Here is an 18,474-nt window from a genome sequence, read left to right as displayed (position 1 = left end):
GTGAAGGAGGTCAAAATACAAACTTCCAGTTCTAACATAAATAAGTCCTGGGGATGTCATATACAGCATGGTGACTATAGTTAATAATGTTGTATTGCATATTTGAAAGTTGCTAAGGAAATAGATGGGGAAACAGTGGAAACAGTGTCAGACTTTATTTTGGGGGCTCCAAAATCACTGCAGATGGTGATTGCAGCCATGAAATTAAAAGACGCTTACTCCTTGGAAGAAAAGTTATGACCAACCTAGACAGCATATTCAAAAGCAGAGACATTACTTTGCCGACTAAGGTCCGTCTAGTCAAGGCTATGGTTTTTCCTGTGGTCATGTATGGATGTGAGAGTTGGACTGTGAAGAAGGCTGAGCACCGAAGAATTGATACTTTTGAACGGTGGTGTTGGAGAAGACTCTTGAGAGTCCCTTGGACTGCAAGGAGATCCGACCAGTCCATTCTGAAGGAGATCAACCCTGGGATTTCTTTGGAAGGAATGATGCTAAAGCTGAAACTCCAGTACTTTGGCCACCTCATGTGAAGAGTTGACTCATTGGAAAAGACCCTGATGCTGAGAGGGATTGGGGGCAGGAGGAGAAGGGGACGACCGAGGATGAGATGGCTGGATGGCATCATGGACTCGATGCACGTGAGTCTGAGTGAACTCTGGGAGTTGGTGATGGACAGGGAGGCCTGGTGTGCTGCGATTCATGGGGTCGCAAAGAGTCAGACACGACTGAGCGACTGAACTGAACTGAACTGAAGAGAGTAGATCTTAAAAGGTTCTCAACACCAAAGAAAAAAATTAACTATGTAACATGATGGGTGTTAACTTGGCTTATTGTGATGATCATTTTATAATGTATAGAAATACTAAATCATTATGTTGTTCACCTGAAACTAAAAGAATGTATATGTCACTTATAACTCCAAAAGTTTTTAATTAGAAATTTTTAAAAAATAAAAACGATAATTTCCAAAGCACCCTTTCTTAGTAAAGTACTAGAAGATGTACTTTGGCAAAATAAGGGAGTTATAAAAGAAAGAGAAGTCCCAAGGATGTAGGAAATAGAGGCTCCCACCAGAAAAGGAGCAGGGAGTTCCCTGGTTGTCTAGTGGTTAGGGTTCGGTGCAGTGGCCCACGTTCAATCCCTGGTCAGGAAACAGATCTCACAAGCTGTACGGCGTAGCCAAATTTAAAAAAAAAAAAAAGAAGAAGAAGAAGACCATGAAAGTTCCAGGACAACAGCTGTGTAACAGACCTAAAGTCAAACTCAGTCTATGTTACAACAGACAACTACAGAAAATGAGTATCCAACAGAAAAAAAACTGAGTGTAACTGTCTTGTCTGACCATGTGGAAAATAGACAAAGAGGATTTTTATATTCCTTTTAGAAGATCTGGGAAGAAGAAATGAAAGTACACAGAAAACTAAGAAAATTAAAAAAAAAAAAAAAAAGAAGGCAATTATTAACTCTAAGAAAAACCAAAGGCCTATAAGGAAGGAGAAGTAATCAACATTGAACAATAGTTACACAGTAGTAATAATGTAAATAGTGAATACTGATTTAACCCCCAGTTGTGCCATAAATTGGAGAAGGGAATGGCAAACCACTCCAGTATTCTTGCTTGGAGAATTCCATGGACAGAGGAGCCTGGTGGGCTACAGTCCATGGGGTCACAAAGAGTCAGACATGACTGAGTCACTTTCACTTTAACACTGTGCTATAAATATATTGCAGGATGGTAGGTGGGGAAGAAGAGAAAACAAGAAAATTGAATCCTCAACTATCATATTGATAGTCACTCAGTCTATCTGACTCTTTGTACCCCATGGACTGTAGCCTGCCAGGCTCCTCTGTCCATGGGATTTTCCAGGCAAGAACACTGGAGTGGGTAGCCATTTTCTTCTCCAGGGGATCTTCCCAACACAGGGATCAAACCCACATCTCCCATATTACAGGTGGATTTTTTACTGTCTGAGCCACCAGGGAAGCCCAAGAATACTGGAATGGGTGGCCATGCCCTCCCTCCAGGGAACCTTCCCAACCCAGGGATCCAACCCAGGTCTCTGGCATTGCAGGCAGATTACTGGCTGAGCCACCAGGGAAGTCAGTGGAAAACCAAATACCAGAAAATAGAGCTAAAAAAGAATGAAAAGTGGTTGTTTTAAGGAAATGGAACTGAGGATTGCAAAGGGATAGGTTTTTCTTTATAAGATTTTTAGCACTATCTTATTTTGTAAACCATTTTGATGTGTGGTACTGGTTAAAGAAAATAAATATAAGAATTACTTGAAATAAGTTTAGACAGAAAATAAATCAGACTGCTACAATAAAAGATTAACCTCAATGTATTTAAATGTAAGAAAATGGGACATAGCATTGGCTAGACTCAGAAAATATGGTCTGAAAAATCACCTTTAGAAAGACTAAATAGATCTATTAAACTATTAAACATCTGTTTAATAGCATTTATATATATATATATACACACACACACCATTTGGTATGAAATTCAAACACACAATTTATAATAATCCTTACTAATTTATAAATTAAAATATCTACAAGCATACACATTAAATAGTAAAAATTTTTAAAGAAGTGAAGTCGCTCAGTCATTCCAACTCTTTGCGACCCATGGACAGTAGCCTACCAGGCTCCTCCATCCATGGTATTTTCCAGGCAAGAATACTGGAGTGGGTTGCCATTTCCTTCTCCAGGAGATCTTCCTGACCCAGGGATTGAACCCGGGTGTCCCACATCATAGGCAGACGCCTTACTGTCTGAGCCACCAAGGAAGTCCTAAAAAAAGATTCTTAAGGAAACACAAGTACAATTCATAAAAAGAAAAAAGTAAAAAGCTTATGATAAACAAAATTATAATTGACTTCTAGATTAGGTAAATTAAATGTGTATCCAAGATGAAAGGTCACAATTATTTGACCTTATCACATATATCAAAAAGCATTGTCTTGAAATAGTACCAAGTAAGTTTGCACTGAAGATTTTGATAGAGCTTCTGTTTGGGGATTTTTTTCAACTAATGTAGCATGCTCTAACAAAAAAAAAAAATCTGGACAGTGAATCTAATCATTGTTACTGAGGATGTGGTTATGGTAAAAGCCTACATTGGAAATTGCCTTCACGAGGAATCAGATTCTTCCCCAACTAGCAGACTCAGCTTTAATACGTTGTCAATTCTCTTTCAGGTTTCCCAGGTTGTGCTAGTGGAAAAGAACCCTCCTGCCAATGTAGGGAGACACAGGCTCAGTTCCTGGGTCAGGAAAATCCCCTGAAGGAGGGCATGGCAACCCATTCCAGTTTTCTTGCCTGGAGAATCCATGGACAGAGGAGTTTGGCAGGCTCGATCCAAAGGTTGCAAAGAGTTGAACACAACTGACAAAACTCAGCACACATGCATGCAGGCATGCACAAATGTCTTTCACATCAGTAAAATTTAGGAGAGGATCTCCTAAGTTGGGTGCCTAAGGCAATTCACTGGGCAGGGGAGGGGCGGGAAATATCAAAATCTCTATCTTGAATTTTAAAGCACCCCTTTGCATGTTATTTCTATTGACGTCATGTACTATAGAAGAATTATACAGTGATATGTGTATGGCATTTATAAATAAGCACACATATATTGCCCCTTCATGGATCACAGCCTTGTCATGGCAAAGGTGCTGGCATAACTGAATGAAGCTATGAGGCTAGGAGTCACCAAGATGGATGGGTCATATGGAAGAGTTCGGACAAACAAAATGCTGTCCACTGGAGAAGGAAATGGAACCCACTCCAGCTGGACAGTAAGAAAAGGCAAAAAGATATGATGCTAGAAGATGAGACCCCCCCAGGTTGGAAAGTATCCACTACACTACTGGGGAAGAGTGGAGGGCAATTACTAGTGATGGTTATATATTAGTACCATCACTGACTCAATGGACATGAATTTGAGCAAACTCTAGGAGACTGTGGAGGGCAGAGGAAACTGACGTGCTGTAGTCCATGGGGTCACAAAAAGTCAGACATGACAGTTACTGAACAACCATAACGACAACAATACATATCTTGGCAGTGTTATCAAAAGAATTTACTAATGGAAGGTCACGATCACAAATATTTCCAGAACACTGATTTAGCTATTTCTCCCTACTTGTAGTGGGCGAACTGCTGGAGTAGCTACTGTTCATGAGTGAAGAGGACAAGGGAAAGCTAATATGTCCTTCTAACCTAAAAAGCTCATTTTATGATTGAGAAATTACAACTGGGCGGGGGGGGACTAAGTTTCTCACTTGCAAAAATTTATATAACATTAGGATAACCTGCTACATTTGAAGATACTGTGATATAAAGTAAACATGTTGAAGTATACAAATGGCTAGATTTTTTGCAGCCCTTGATATGTTTGTTGGTCACCCATGTCACAGACTATGTTAAAACAGTACAATAATGTGTTCATGTGGTAGTCATAAAAGCCTTTGTTGATGAAAAAGTGTTCTACAGAAAGAAAAAAAAGAAACCTAGAAACCATTGATTTAGGAATTAAAGGCTCCAGCATTCTAACAGTATTTTATTTTCTCATACTGAGAACCTCACGAACATCAAGAACATCAGGTTACTGTCCACTATAGTATCCACTAGTCCACATAGGGATACTTAAACTAACTAGAAGTTAGCAGAATTTAAAATCCATATCCTCAGTCACAGTAGGCATATTTCGAGTGCCCAATAGCCACACATGGCCAGTGGCTGCTGGACTGGGCAACACAGAGAATGCCCCTATCAGTGTGGAAAGTTCTGCCCAACTACTCTGCCCTAGAATAATATTCACAGACTCTCAAGCTGAAACTTTCTGATGAATACTTACTGACGGTCACTCTGTCCTTGTCCCCCAGCATGATGTTGTTTGGCGTCAGGTCTCTATGGATGATCCTCTTCTCCTTGTGCAAGTACCGAAGAGCCAAGCACAGCTGCAAATGGCAAACAACAAACAAAGGTTGCTTCCGTGCTATACACAGACAGACCGCCACTCACAACCACTGCACACACCTCTGGGAGATCAGCTGAGACCTTTACTGCTGCATAGGGAAAGTTAATGAAGATGAACGATACCTGTATAAATATTTTCCATAGTCTCTCTTCAGCAAAATGATGTCGTTTTTCCTTCAAAGAACTGAAATGCTCTCCAAGAGGGGCCCCTTCTATAAGTTCCATAACTATATACAGCCTATCATCTATATATGAAAAAAGAAGAGGTAATAGAAAATTAAACTCAATATAGACATTTTGAAAGAACTTCTGAATTAGAATCCAAGCTTCCCAGTGGGTGTTCGGGGCACACACATCACAGAAGAGTTAGGAACATGGTTTCACTCAGCTGGAAGGGTCAGGGGCCAGGGGGCCTTTGGGGCCACTATATCTCTTTCAACTACAGGCAACCCCTTAGCATCAGTTTGCGCTGGCAAAAGTTATCATTTTCTACATATACCAGGATGTGGAAGGGTTGAGGACCACCAAAGAAAAGCAAATGCTCCTGTCACAGAGAATTCCCTGAAGAACAGGTAAACCCATCTCTCCACTCAGTGGTCTAAAATTTACACTTACAAACTAGACATTCAGAAAGATGTTTTACATCTATTGTGCTTCAGTCTCATACATTTACCTTACAGTGTTTTACAGTGAAATCACATCATGGTTTAGAAATAAGCGCATTGGATATACCACCCATGATGGAAAATCTCAGCCCCTGACAAGGACTGAGAAAGTTGGGCTTCTCCAGATTGCAGCTGATGGACCCCAGGTATCTCATAAATGACCGGCTTTGCCTCTTTTCTTTGGATGTTAAGAAACAGAAGTAAATTCTACTTTCTCCTCCAAAACTAATATGGAACTAGTAACAACAGTATGTGATATGTATCTTCTGTAATGTTTTGGATGTATGTAAAATATGTATGGGCTTCCCAGGTAGCTCAGTGGTAAAGAATTTGTCTGCCAATGAGGAGACGCAGGTTCAATCCCTGGGTCAGGAAGATCCCCGGGTGTAGGAAATGGCAACCCACTTCAGTATTCTTGCCTGGGAAATCCCATGGACAGAGGAGCCTGTCCGTGGGGTCACAAAGAGTCGGACACAACTGAGTGACTAAACAACAACAACAACAACTAACTGTAGCTTTATTTTTAATTTTCTCACCTTCTACTTCCTTTTATCATCATTTCCTAATCCATTTCAACATATTTTATGTATTTTTAAAATCACTTTCAATTCTTTTCAGAAGAAGTCATGTTATTTTGTTTTCAAATTAAAGTTAATGGTATCACTTCAGCATAAGTCAGAAGCCAGCCTAGACCTCTTTATGATGGGATGTGCAATAAATTATGGGAAATTATTCTAATATCAAGAACAAATGGCCAAGGGAGCTGGATTTGCTGCAGGTTTCACCACTGAGTTCCTCTGAGTCAACCACAGGATGGGAAAACTCATAACTCGGCCAGGTCTGTACAGCGCTAGCACTGATAGGGGCTTCCCAGGTGGTGCTGGAGGTAAAGAATCTGCCGGCTAATGCAGGAGACACGAGACATGGGTTCAATCCCTGGGTAGGGAAGATCCCTTGGAGGAAGAAATGGCATTCCAGTTTTTTTGCTGGGGGAATCCTGTGAACAGAGACGCCTGGAGGGCTATAGTCCATGGGGCGGCAAAGAGTCAGACACAGCTGAGGAGCTGATAAAGAGGCAGAGCGGAAGCCCATTTATGTGGAGACTTGTTTTGAAATTTCACAAGTGAAGCACATCAGGTCTATTAAAATGTATATTGCTTCATTCAAAAGTTCTTATTGTTTTTGAAAACAAGTGACTGCGTTTGGTTTTATCTCAACGTTTTCATTCTGTATTCCATCATCCTAAAGATGATACAGTCAGGGTTCCAGCGCCACCTTGTGGCAGTTACCTGAACTTCAAGAGAAAGAAACAAACACCCAGCCCAGTTTGTTTGAGGGGAAGAGGGTGGAAAAAATCATCTGATTTAATAATTTTAAAAAAATTTTTTTCATTTTTTCTTAAAGAAGCCACCATCCTTTAGTTTTATTTTCTGCTGATCCTACTAAAGACTTTTTGTATATGAAAATAGCAATAATTAGTATTTTGGTTTGTTCGTGCAATCTTATAGAGAGAGATCTAAGTATTTTATAAGTATATTTTGATCTTTGACTATCAGTGTTTCACTGATCAAGAAAGTGATGAAAAATATTAACTATCATACATATAACAAAGAAAGGTAGAGAAAAGAGTTGATTAAGCTTCTTTTGTAACATTCTTTAAAAAATATGTAAGTAACATAGATACTTTATTAGAAATATCATGAAAACCCATACTTACTTTCCAGAAATGTTTTATAATAGCGTACAACGTTTGGATGATAAAGCTATAAGAAAATAAATAACAAACATTACACCTACTTCAAAATATAAACTTGTTTTCACAATTTAGTTGGACTTCATATTTGAAAACAACAAAGAAATTATCCTGTTTATTTATACAACAAAGCATTTCAAAATATCATTTAATTTTTCATAGTTCTTTTCTATATGCTGCTTACAAAACTATTCTGAAAACAGCAATCTCCTATATAGTCTTATAAAATAGCAATAAAAACTGGTTGTGCTTTCTCACTTAATTTAAATAAAATGGAGGATTATAGAACTGGAAGCTATCTTAAGAATTCATTTAACACTCCTTGCTCCAATACCACAAATAGATTGCATAGAGGAGAAAACTGAAATGAAACAATTAACTTTGAACACATATATCTATGCTCTTAACTTCTCTCTGCCACTTAATTGTTTATAAACACTGGATCTATTTACATGACTCATGTCTTTCTATGCTCTCCAAAATGATTAGTGTGAAAAGCAATGCCAAAGAATGCTCAAACTACCACACAATTGCACTCATCTCACATGCTAGTAAAGTAATGCTCAAAACTCTCCAAGCCAGGCTTCAGCAATTCGTGAACCGTGAACTTCCTGATGTTCAAGCTGGTTTTAGAAAAGTCAGAGGAACCAGAGATCAAATTGCCAACATCCGCTGGATCATGGAAAAAGCAAGAGAGTTCCAGAAAAACATCTATTTCTGCTTTATTGACTATGCCAAAGCCTTTGACTGTGTGGATCACAATAAACTGTGAAAAATTCTGAGAGAGATGGGAATACCAGACCACCTGACCTGCCTCTTGAGAAATCTGTATGCAAGTCAGGAAGCAACAGTTAGAACTGGACATGGAACAACAGACTGGTTCCAAATAGGAAAAGGAGTATGTCAAGGCTGTATATTGTCACCCTGCTTATTTAACTTACATGCAGAGTACATCATGAGAAATGCTGGACTGGAAGAAACACAAGCTGGAATCAAGATTGCCGGGAGAAATATCAATAACCTCAGATATGCAGATGACACCACCCTTATGGCAGAAAGTGAAGAGGAACTAAAAAGCCTCTTGATGAAAGTGAAAGAGAAGAGCGAAAAAGTTGGCTTAAAGCTCAACATTCAGAAAACGAAGATCATGGTATCCGGTCCCATCACTTCATGGGAAATAGATGGGGAAACAGTGGAAACAGTGTCAGACTTTATTTTGGGGGGCTCCAAAATCACTGCAGATGGTGACTGCAGCCATGAAATTAAAAGACACTTCCTTCTTGGAAGAAAAGTTATGACCAACCTAGATAGCATATTCAAAAGCAGAGACATTACTTTGCAGACTAAGGTCCGTCTAGTCAAGGCTATGGTTTTTCCTGTTGTCATGTATGGATGTGAGAGTTGGACTGTGAAGAAGGCTGAGCACCAAAGAATTGATGCTTTTGAACTGTGGTGTTGGAGAAGACTCTTGAGAGTCCCTTGGACCGCAAGGAGATCCAACCAGTCCATTCTGAAGGAGATCAGCCCTGGGATTTCTTTGGAAGGAATGATGCTAAAGCTGAAACTCCAATACTTTGGCCACCTCATGCGAAGAGTTGACTCATTGGAAAAGACTCTGATGCTGTGAGGGGTTGGGGGCAGGAGGAGAAGGGGACGACAGAGGATGAGATGGCTGGATGGCATCACTGACTCGATGGATGTGAGTCTGAGTGAACTCCGGGAGTTGGCGATGGACAGGGAGGCCTGGCGTGCTGTGATTCATGGGGTCGCAAAGAGTCAGACACAACTGAACTGAACTGAAGTGAATGGTAAAGAATCCACCCACAATGCAGGAGACCCTGGTTCAATCCCTTGGTTGGGAATATTCCCTGGAGAAGGGAATGACAACCCACTCCAGTATTCTTTTGGGGACAATCCTATGGACAGAGGAGCCTGGCGGGCTACAGTCCATGGGGCCGCAAAAGGCTGACATGACTGAGCAACTAATGTTTTGACATCAAAATAATATGAGCTATTAATCCCGTTAAAATTATAAGAATTGCCCATGTCCCCCTCCCTAAACAAACTTAGGGCAGACTCCTCTGGGTGATCCTCTGGACTAGGCCTCCTCTCCTTGGCCTGCCGGGTTTTGGCAGGAATCCTGCTCAGTTAGTTTAGTGGGAATCTCACATTCTTGATATCCAGTCAAGTTCCTCACCCCCCATCTTTGTGATCTGATCACGTTTTTCTTCCCCCAACCTGATAACTAACCAATTTTCCATTCTTTGACACACCCAGCCCTGACTTTTAGTTGTAAGTCCCCCGTTGTGCCTCTCCTGTTGAGAGCTGAGTTCCATCTCTCTCCCCTTTTGCAATAGTTTGACTTCTATTGCAGTGGTCCTGAATAAAGTTTCCTTGTGGTTTAAAAATTCTGACTGCATTATTCTCTCCATTTGCCCCACCCCCACCTTGGCCTCCCCACTGCCTGTGTCCATAAGTCTGTTCTCTACGTCTACATGTCCACTGTTACCCTGTAAATAGGCTCATCAGTACCATCTTCCTAGATTCCAGTTGGAAACTGGTGGGTATTAGCTGTATGATTCAAGAAATTCAAACTGGGGCTCTGCCCTCATAGCTCAGTAGATAAAGTATCTGTGTGCAGTGCAGGAGACCCGGGTTTGATCCCTGGGTCAGGAAGATCCCCTGGAGAAGGAAATGGCACCCCACTCCAGTACTCTTGCCTGGAAAATCCCATGGACAGAGGAGCCTGGTAGGCTGCAGTCCATGGGGTCACAAAGAGTCAGGCACGACTGAGCGACTAACACTTCACTTCAACAACCTAGATGGGTGGAAGGGTAGGAAGTGTGAGGAAGGTTAAAGAGGGAGGAGACACATATATACCTATGGCTGACTCAAGTTGATATATGGCAGGGGCCAACACAATATTGTAAAGCAATTTTCCTCCAGTTTAAAATAAATAAGTATGGGGAAAAAAGTTCTTATCATGAGAGAAACGTGTAGCTACATGTGGTGGATGTTAAATGGACTTGGTGTGGTGATCACGTCATAATATATACAATATTGAACCATCATGTTGCTCACCTGAAACTAATCTGCTGTCATATGGCATTTATCCCTCCTCAACAAAAAGGGTCCCTGGAGGAGGGCATGGCAACCCACTCTAGTGTTCTTACCTGGAGAATCCCATGGACAGAGGAGCCTGGCAGGCTACTCTCCATGGGTCACAAACAGTTGGATATTACTGAGCATGCATGCACTCCAAAAAGTGTCCAGTAAAATTTCTCTTTGGCATAGTTTACCTTAGAGTGGGTGGTGGTTTAGTCGCTAAGCCAAGTCTGATTCTTGTGACTCCATTGACTGTTGCCTGGCAGGCTCCTCTGTCCATGGAATTTTCCAGGCAAGAATACTGGAGTGGGTTGCCATTTCCTTCTCCAGGGGATCTTCCCAACACAGGAACTCAACCTATATCTCCTACATTGCAGACTTAGAATGTAACATAGAAATTCTACTTTTTTAATAAGGGATAATTTTCCAAAAGAATACTAAGTTTTTGTGGTTGTTTACTTACAATTTGAGTTTCTAAGTAAACTGGAGTTGTCTCATCTCAGAACAGTCACTGGTACATCATAGATGTCTTATATCTCTCTCTAGACTTTCTTCTTGCCATTTCACAGGAGAGTCCTCTGGCTGTCCACCAAAACCTGCCCTTACGCTGCTCCATCCCATCAGGTGGTAGCAGGATGTACTTCCCACCACAGGTCACATCTCTCCGCCTCTCCTGCAGCCCTGAGGGAGCTTATCACTCAGCGCTCCCAAGTGGACAGTGAGGGAAGCCGACTATCTGAACCCAAAATGCAGGCCGCACCACCTTGGTGGCTGCAAAGGGAAAGGAGGAGCAGGTCCCTGCCTGACCACGTGGAGCAGAGCACTGCACCTGGACTGGCAGGAAGATGAAGCCCCTACATGCAGAGGCCTCGCTTTCAAGCCCATATATCAATACTTTGGGGAGTCTTTGTTACTAAACTCAGTATTAACATTAACAATTACACTCTCCTAGTCCAGTCCCGCTTCGCCCACTCCTGTCTGCCATCACCGCCTCCTTGTTGACCTCAATTTGCCGTCCTCTCCTTAGTTTCAGCCCATGGTGACAGCACAGTCCTACAGTCTTGAGCTCTCTCAAAGTTCAGGCAGAGGCCTCCTACGGCCCCACCCTTACGACTTCTTTTCTTAGAAGATATACTAAAACCACTAGTTTACCTCAACTACCAAGGGGCCAGCAGACTTCAAATTCAAGTAACATGTGACTAGGGAAGCAAAAGAGCCACGTTCTTGACCTAGCTCACTGGCTAGACTGTGTTCAGATTTTGATTCAAGGAGATCAAACCAGTCAGTCCTAAAGGAAATCAACGCTGAGTGTTCATTGGAAGGATTGATACTGAAGCTGAAGTTCCAGTTCTTTGGCCACCAGAAGCAAAGAGCTGACTAATTGGAAAAGACCCTGATTCTGGGAAAGACTGAGGGCAGGAGGAGAAGGGGACGACAGAGGATGAGATGGTTGGATGGCATCACTACCTCAGTGGACATGAATTTGAGCAAACTCCAGGAGAGAGAGTAAAGGACAGGCACTGAACAACAAACGGCCATGAACTGATAGGTCTCCCCGGGAGTTAAAGACAAACAGCATTCACAATGAACGTATAAACAAAGAATGCTGAAAAAGAAGCCCATGTGTTCACTGATGACAAAAAGGAATCCCATTTCTCTCTGACATGTTTATTCTTTCTCTTAAACAGACCTTCATGATACTTAATTGAGTTGTTAACACTACGTTAGAATATTCTGCTCATGCCAATAAATAATAACCCAACTTGAAAATCCACAGTTTAGATTAAATGTCAACAACTTGGTTTCGTTTGACAAAAATCTGGGAAGTCTTAGTCATACTCTTATGCACACAATGAAGTAACCAAATATACTTCAACATAATAAGAAGGAAGCGGATATGCTTTCTCATACATTATGCATTCTGGCCTATGAACTCAATTGTTCTGCATTCCTGGCCCTGATGTAGTTATAACCCCATATACTGTCTATGGTTCAATGTCAAGCCTTAGGAGAAAACCTGGTGATTGATATCACCTCAGGGCCAATTATTTTAAACAGAACTAGTTCCTACATAGCGTGGACAGGAACAGTACACGAACTCTACTTTTTGGATGATATTTATTTAAGGAAAATATCTTTGTAAGCAAAACCATTTACCTGCTCTTTAATTATGGTTAATTCAGAAACAATATTCCTTACACTGCTGTCTCGGTCTTTTTTATCTTTTCCAAATGCTGGGTTATGTAAATTGACCTCTTTCATTGCTAACAGATTTTGACCACTGCGCTTTCTAACCTAAGATAAATGAGACAAAGAGAGAGAGACAATGGAAGAGAGGAAAAAAGTGATTACTACAGATTAATAAGGTCACATGATTAAGCCAAGTCATCTAAATTAGTTATATAACTTTAAAAATTCAATTTGAATTTACAGTAAGCTCAGCTCAAAAAAAATTTTTTTATCAATATCTCCTGGATCAGGTTATCATATTTCACAGGATTTTACTGGATAAGTACAGAAATACCGGTATGAATTTGGAGAATGTGTCATGCATTAGGACAAGCCATTTTGACTACGTGCGTGAGAGATCAATGATACTTTTTTTGTCTTCAAAGGTCAGTGGCCAGTTTCTAGAGCTAAGAGTGAGATATATCAGTGCGGCCATCTGTCTTCAAAGGTCAGTGGCCAGTTTCTAGAGCTAAGAGTGAGATATATCAGTGCGGCCATCTGTTGGACAAAAACAAATCATTCTGCTTTTTATTTCTACCTGCTCACCGACAAGTGCTCCAATTCACGTGTGTGTGAGTGTGCGGGGGACATGCAACTTGTTTGGGAACATCAGAAATGCTGTTTGAGGGCAAGGTCACCTTGTAAACACAGCCAAAAGCTCCACTGCCGAGATGATCCAAAATCGCATAGTTGCCTATATATTTCGAAGGAGCTTTATTCTGATTAATGCTTTCAACATTTTCAACAATTTGCTTCAGTTCATCCTCCTAACCAAAAAGTGAAAAGGAAACAGGTCACTATTATAACCACATCCTAACCACATGGCAGCCTGCCAAATTAGTTTAAAAGTTAAGACTTACCACTAATAAATTCAACTTTGATACTAATTCTTCATAAGCACTGATATCACGAACATAATGTCCTATATCAATGAAGGTCTCAAACAGGTCGGTGGGGAAAAGTCTAGAGAGAAAAATGCATACACATACTTCATGTAAGAGTTGGAAAGTCTGGCCTGTTCCTTCCCTTTTGGATCTGATGCACTTGTAGGTCAATTACATTAAATATACTGGCCAACAAATGGGGGGAATAATGCTTACCAACTTATCCCACAGAAATAAACTAGAGACACATGTCTCAGGGGGTAAGGAAAAGTAACTGGAAAGGAAAGTTCCAGACATCTGCTGCTCAACCCTGTGCTTATAGTTAGGGACACTGGACTACACAGTTAACAACGTAAGAGGGTGTGTCTCATGTTATGTGCTTTTTGCCACAATAAAACAAATAAGATATGATACAGATGGTACAGATGGTTTTACAGAAACTTTATTTGTAAGACATTTGGGGGTATGTAGCAAACATAGTAGGAATGGATGCTTACTAGATGTTTACTGAGCACAGAGCACTTTCACAAATGCCGTTTGAGTCAGTCCTCATATTAACCCAAGGAGGTAAATGTTAACCTAACTCTTGAATGTTTTATGAAAACAAAGTTAAAATACAGATGAATAAAAAGGAAGATATTTATGCATCATTTCCAAGCTACTGGTTTCAAGGGTTTAGGTTTATTAAAATCTTTTAAGTCCACCGATATGGATGATTTGTTGTTGTTATTGTTCAGCCACTAAGTCCTGTCTGATTCTTTGTAACCCCATGGACTGCAGCATATCAGGCTCTTCTGTCCTCCACTATCTTCCAGAGTTTGCTTAAATTCATGTCCATGGAGTTGGTGATGCTATCTAAATATCTCATCCTCTGCTGCCCCCTTCTCCTTCTTCTTTCCATCTTTCCCAGCATCAGAGTCTTTTCCAATACATCACCTCTTTGCACTGGTATTGGAGCTTCAGCTTCAGCATCAAACCTCCAATGAATATTCAGGGTTTATTTCCTTTAAGATTGGCTGGTATGATCTCCTTGCAGTCCAAGGGACTCTCAAGAGTCTACTCCAGCATCACAGTGTGAAATCATCAATTCTTTGGCACTCAGCCTCCTTTATGATCCAACTCTCATATCCACAACTACTGGAAAAAACATAGCTTTGACTCTATGGACCTTTGTCAGCAAAGTGATGTCTCAGATTTTTAATATGCTGTCTAGGTTTGTCATAACTTTCCTTCCAAGGAGAAAGCATCTTTTAATTTTGTGCCTGCAGTCAGCATCTGCAGTGATTTTGGAGTCCAAGATAATAAAATCTGCCACTGCTTCCACTTTTTCCCCACTGATTTGCCATGAAGTGATATGACCAGACACCATGATCTTAGATTTTTAAATGTTGAGTTTTAAGCCAGCTTTTTCACTCTCCTCTTTCATTTTCATCAAGAAGCTCTTTAGTTCTTCACTTTCTGCCACTAGAGTGATATCTTCTGCATATCTGAGCTTGCTAATATTTCTCTCAGCAATCTTGATTCCAGCTTGTGTTTCATCCAGCCTGGTATTTCACATGATGTACTCTGTATATAAGTTAAATAAGCAAGGTGACAATATACAGCCCTGACGTACTCCTTTCTCAATTTTGAACTGGTCCATTGTTCCATATCCAGTTCTAACTGTTGCTTCTTGACCTGCATACGGGTTTCTCAGGTGACAGGTAAGCTGGTCTGGTATTCCCATCTCTTTAACAATTTTCCACAGTTTTCTGTGATTCACAGAGTCAAAGCTTTTAAGGTAGTCAATGAGGCAGAAGTAGCTGTTTTACTGGAACTCCCTTGCTTTTTCCATGATCCAATGAATGCTGGTAAATTGATCTCTAGTTCCGCTGCCTCTTCAAAACCCAGTTTGTATATATGGAAGTTCTCAGTTCACATACTGCTAAAGCCTAGCTTGAAGGATTTTGAGAATAACCTTCCCAGCATGTGAAATGAGTATAACTGTCTGGTAATTTGAACATTTTTTGGCATTGCCCTTCTTTGGGATTAGAATAAAAACCGAACTTTTCCACTGCTGTGGCCACGGCTGAGTTTTCCAGATTTGCTGATACATCGAGTGTAGCACTTTAACAGCATCATGAGTTAGGCTTTAAAATAGCTCAGCTGGAATTCTATCACCTAGACTAGCTTTGTTCGTAGTAATGCTTCCTAAGGCCCACTTGACTTTACATCCCAGGATGTTTGGCTCTAGGTGAGTGACCATGCCATCACGGTTAAGACATTTCTTGTATAATTTGTCTGTGTATTCTTGCCACCTCTTCTTAATCTCTTCTGAGTGTTAGGTCTTTACTATTCCTGCCCTTATTATGCCCATCTGTGCATGAAATTTTCCATTGGTATCTCTCATTTTCTTGAAGAGATCTCTGGTCTTACCCATTGTATTGTTTTCATCTATTTCTTTGCACTGTTCTTTAAGAAGCCCTTCTTATCTCTCCTTGTTATTCTCTGGGACTCTGCATTCAGCTGGATAGATCTTTCCCTTTCTCCCTTACCTTTCACATCTCTTCTTTCCTTGGCTATTTGTAAAGCCTCCTCAGACAGTCACTTTGCCTTCTTGCACTTCTTTTTCTTTAGGATGCTTTTGGTCACTGCCTCCCGTACAATTTTACAAACCTCCATCCATAGTTTTTCAGGTACTCTGTCTACCAAACCTATTCCCTTGAACCTATTCATCACCTCCACTGTATAATAATAAGGGACTCAATTTAGGTCATACCTGAATGGCCTTGTAGTTTTCCCTACTTTCTTCAATTTAAGGCTGAATTTTACAATATGGATTTATGATCTGAGTCACAGTCAGCTCCAGGTCTTGTTTTTACTGACTGTATAGAGCGTCTCTATCTTGGACTGCAGAGAACATAATCTGTTTTTGGTACTGACCATCTGGTGATTTACAGCCTTGAAATAAAAGGTTATAATGAATAAATATATATAATAGAATAATAATAATGAATAATGGTGATGACAGCCATGAAATTAAAAGATGCTTGTTCCTTGGAAGGAAAGCTATGGCAAACCTAGACAACATAATAAAAAGCAGAGATATCACTTTGCCAACAAAGGTCCATATAATCAAAGCTATGATTTTTCCAGTAGTCATGTAGGAATGTGAGAGTTGGACCATAAAGAGTGCTGGACATTGAAGAATTGATGCTTTTGAATTGTGGCACTGGAGAAAACTCCTGACAGTCCCTTGGACACCAAGGAGATCAAACCAGTCAATCTTGAAGGAAATCAACCTTGAATATTTATTATAAGACTGGTGCTAAAACTGAAGCTCCAATACCTTGATCACTTGATGTGAAGATGCACCTCACTGGAAAAGACCCTGATACTGGGAAAGACTGAGGGCAGGAAGAGAAGGGGGTGACAGAGGATGAGAAGTTTGGGTGGCATCATCAACACAATGATGGGAGGGAGGGAACACAGCTTTGCCCATCAATAGATTTTTGGATTAAAGATCTACTGAGCATGACTCCACCCATTAGAACAAGACCCAGTTTCCCCTATGGTCAGTATCTCCCATCAGGAAGCTTCCATAAGCCTCTTATCCTTATCCTTCAGAAGGCAGAGAGAATGAAAACCACAATCACAGAAAACAAATCAAACTGATCACATGGACCACAGCCTTGTCTAACTCAATGAAACTATGAACCATGCCATGTAGGGTCACCTAAGATGGACGAGTCATGGTAGAGAGTTCTGACAAAATGTGGTCCACTGGAGGAGGGAATGGCAAACCACTTTAGTATTCTTCCCTTGAGAACCCCATGAACAGTATGAAAAGGCAAAAAGATAGGGCACTGAAAGATGAACTCACCAGGTTGGTAGGTGCCCAATAAGCTACTAGAGATCAGTGGAGAAATAACTCCAGAAAGAATGAAGAGATGGAGCCAAAGCAAAATCAACACCCAGTTGTGGATGTGACTGGTGATGGAAGCAAAGTCTGACATGTAAAGAACAATATTGCATAGGAACCTGGAATGTTAAGTCCATGAAACAAGGTAAATTGGAAGTGGTCAAACAGGAGATGGCAAGAGTGAACATTGACATTTTAGCAATCAGTGAACTAAAATGGACTGGAACAGGCAAATTTAACTCAGATGACCATTATATTTACTACTGTGGACAAGAATCCCTTAGAAGAAATGGAGTACCCCTCATAGTCAACAAAAGAGTCCAAAATGCAGTACTTGGGTGCAACCTCAAAAATGACAGAATGATCTCTGTTCATTTCCAAGGCAAACCAATCAATATCACAGTAATCCAAGTCTATGCCCCAGCCAGTAATGCTGAAGAAGTTGAAGTTGAATGGTTCTATGAAGACCTACAAGACCTTTTAGTTCTAACACCCAAAAAGGATGTCCTTTTCATCATAGGGGACTGGAATGCAAATGTAAGGAGTCAAGAGATACCTGGAGTAACAGGGAAATTTGGCCTTGGATTAAAAAATAAAGCAGGGAAAAGGCTAACAGAGTTTTGCCAAGAGACTGCACTGGTCATAGCAAACACCCTCTTCCAACAACACAAAAGAAGACTCTACACATGGACATCACCAGATGGTCAATACTGAAATCAGATTGATTATATTCTTTGTAGCCAAAGAGGGAGAAGCTCAATATAGTCAGCAAAAACAAAGCCAGGAGTTGACTGTGGCTCAGATCATAAACTCCTTATTGCCAAATTCAGACTTAAATTGAAGAAAATAGGGAAAGCACTAGACCATTCAGTCATGACAGAAATAGATTCAAGGGATTAGATCTGACAGACAGAGTGCCTGAAGAACTATGGATGGCAGTTCATGACATTG

The 18,474-nt window shown here is 40.6% G+C and overlaps 1 protein-coding gene across 1 annotated transcript in view; it reads right to left on the bottom strand.

Moving 5' to 3' along the window:
• The window catches only part of NEK10 (NIMA related kinase 10), a 270,851-nt gene that overhangs the window by 175,631 nt on the left and 76,746 nt on the right, over positions 1-18,474 (bottom strand). Inside the window, 6 exon segments of the mRNA XM_040246355.1 lie at positions 4,865-4,967; positions 5,110-5,231; positions 7,369-7,414; positions 12,667-12,804; positions 13,377-13,505; positions 13,599-13,701. Of these exon segments, the coding sequence (XP_040102289.1) occupies positions 4,865-4,967; positions 5,110-5,231; positions 7,369-7,414; positions 12,667-12,804; positions 13,377-13,505; positions 13,599-13,701 (641 nt within the window).

This window comes from Oryx dammah, unplaced genomic scaffold, assembly GCF_014754425.2.
Source record: "Oryx dammah isolate SB20612 unplaced genomic scaffold, SCBI_Odam_1.1 HiC_scaffold_9, whole genome shotgun sequence".
In the NCBI taxonomy this organism is placed as follows: domain Eukaryota; kingdom Metazoa; phylum Chordata; class Mammalia; order Artiodactyla; family Bovidae; genus Oryx; species Oryx dammah.
This window is presented reverse-complemented; position numbering and strand designations above follow the sequence as displayed.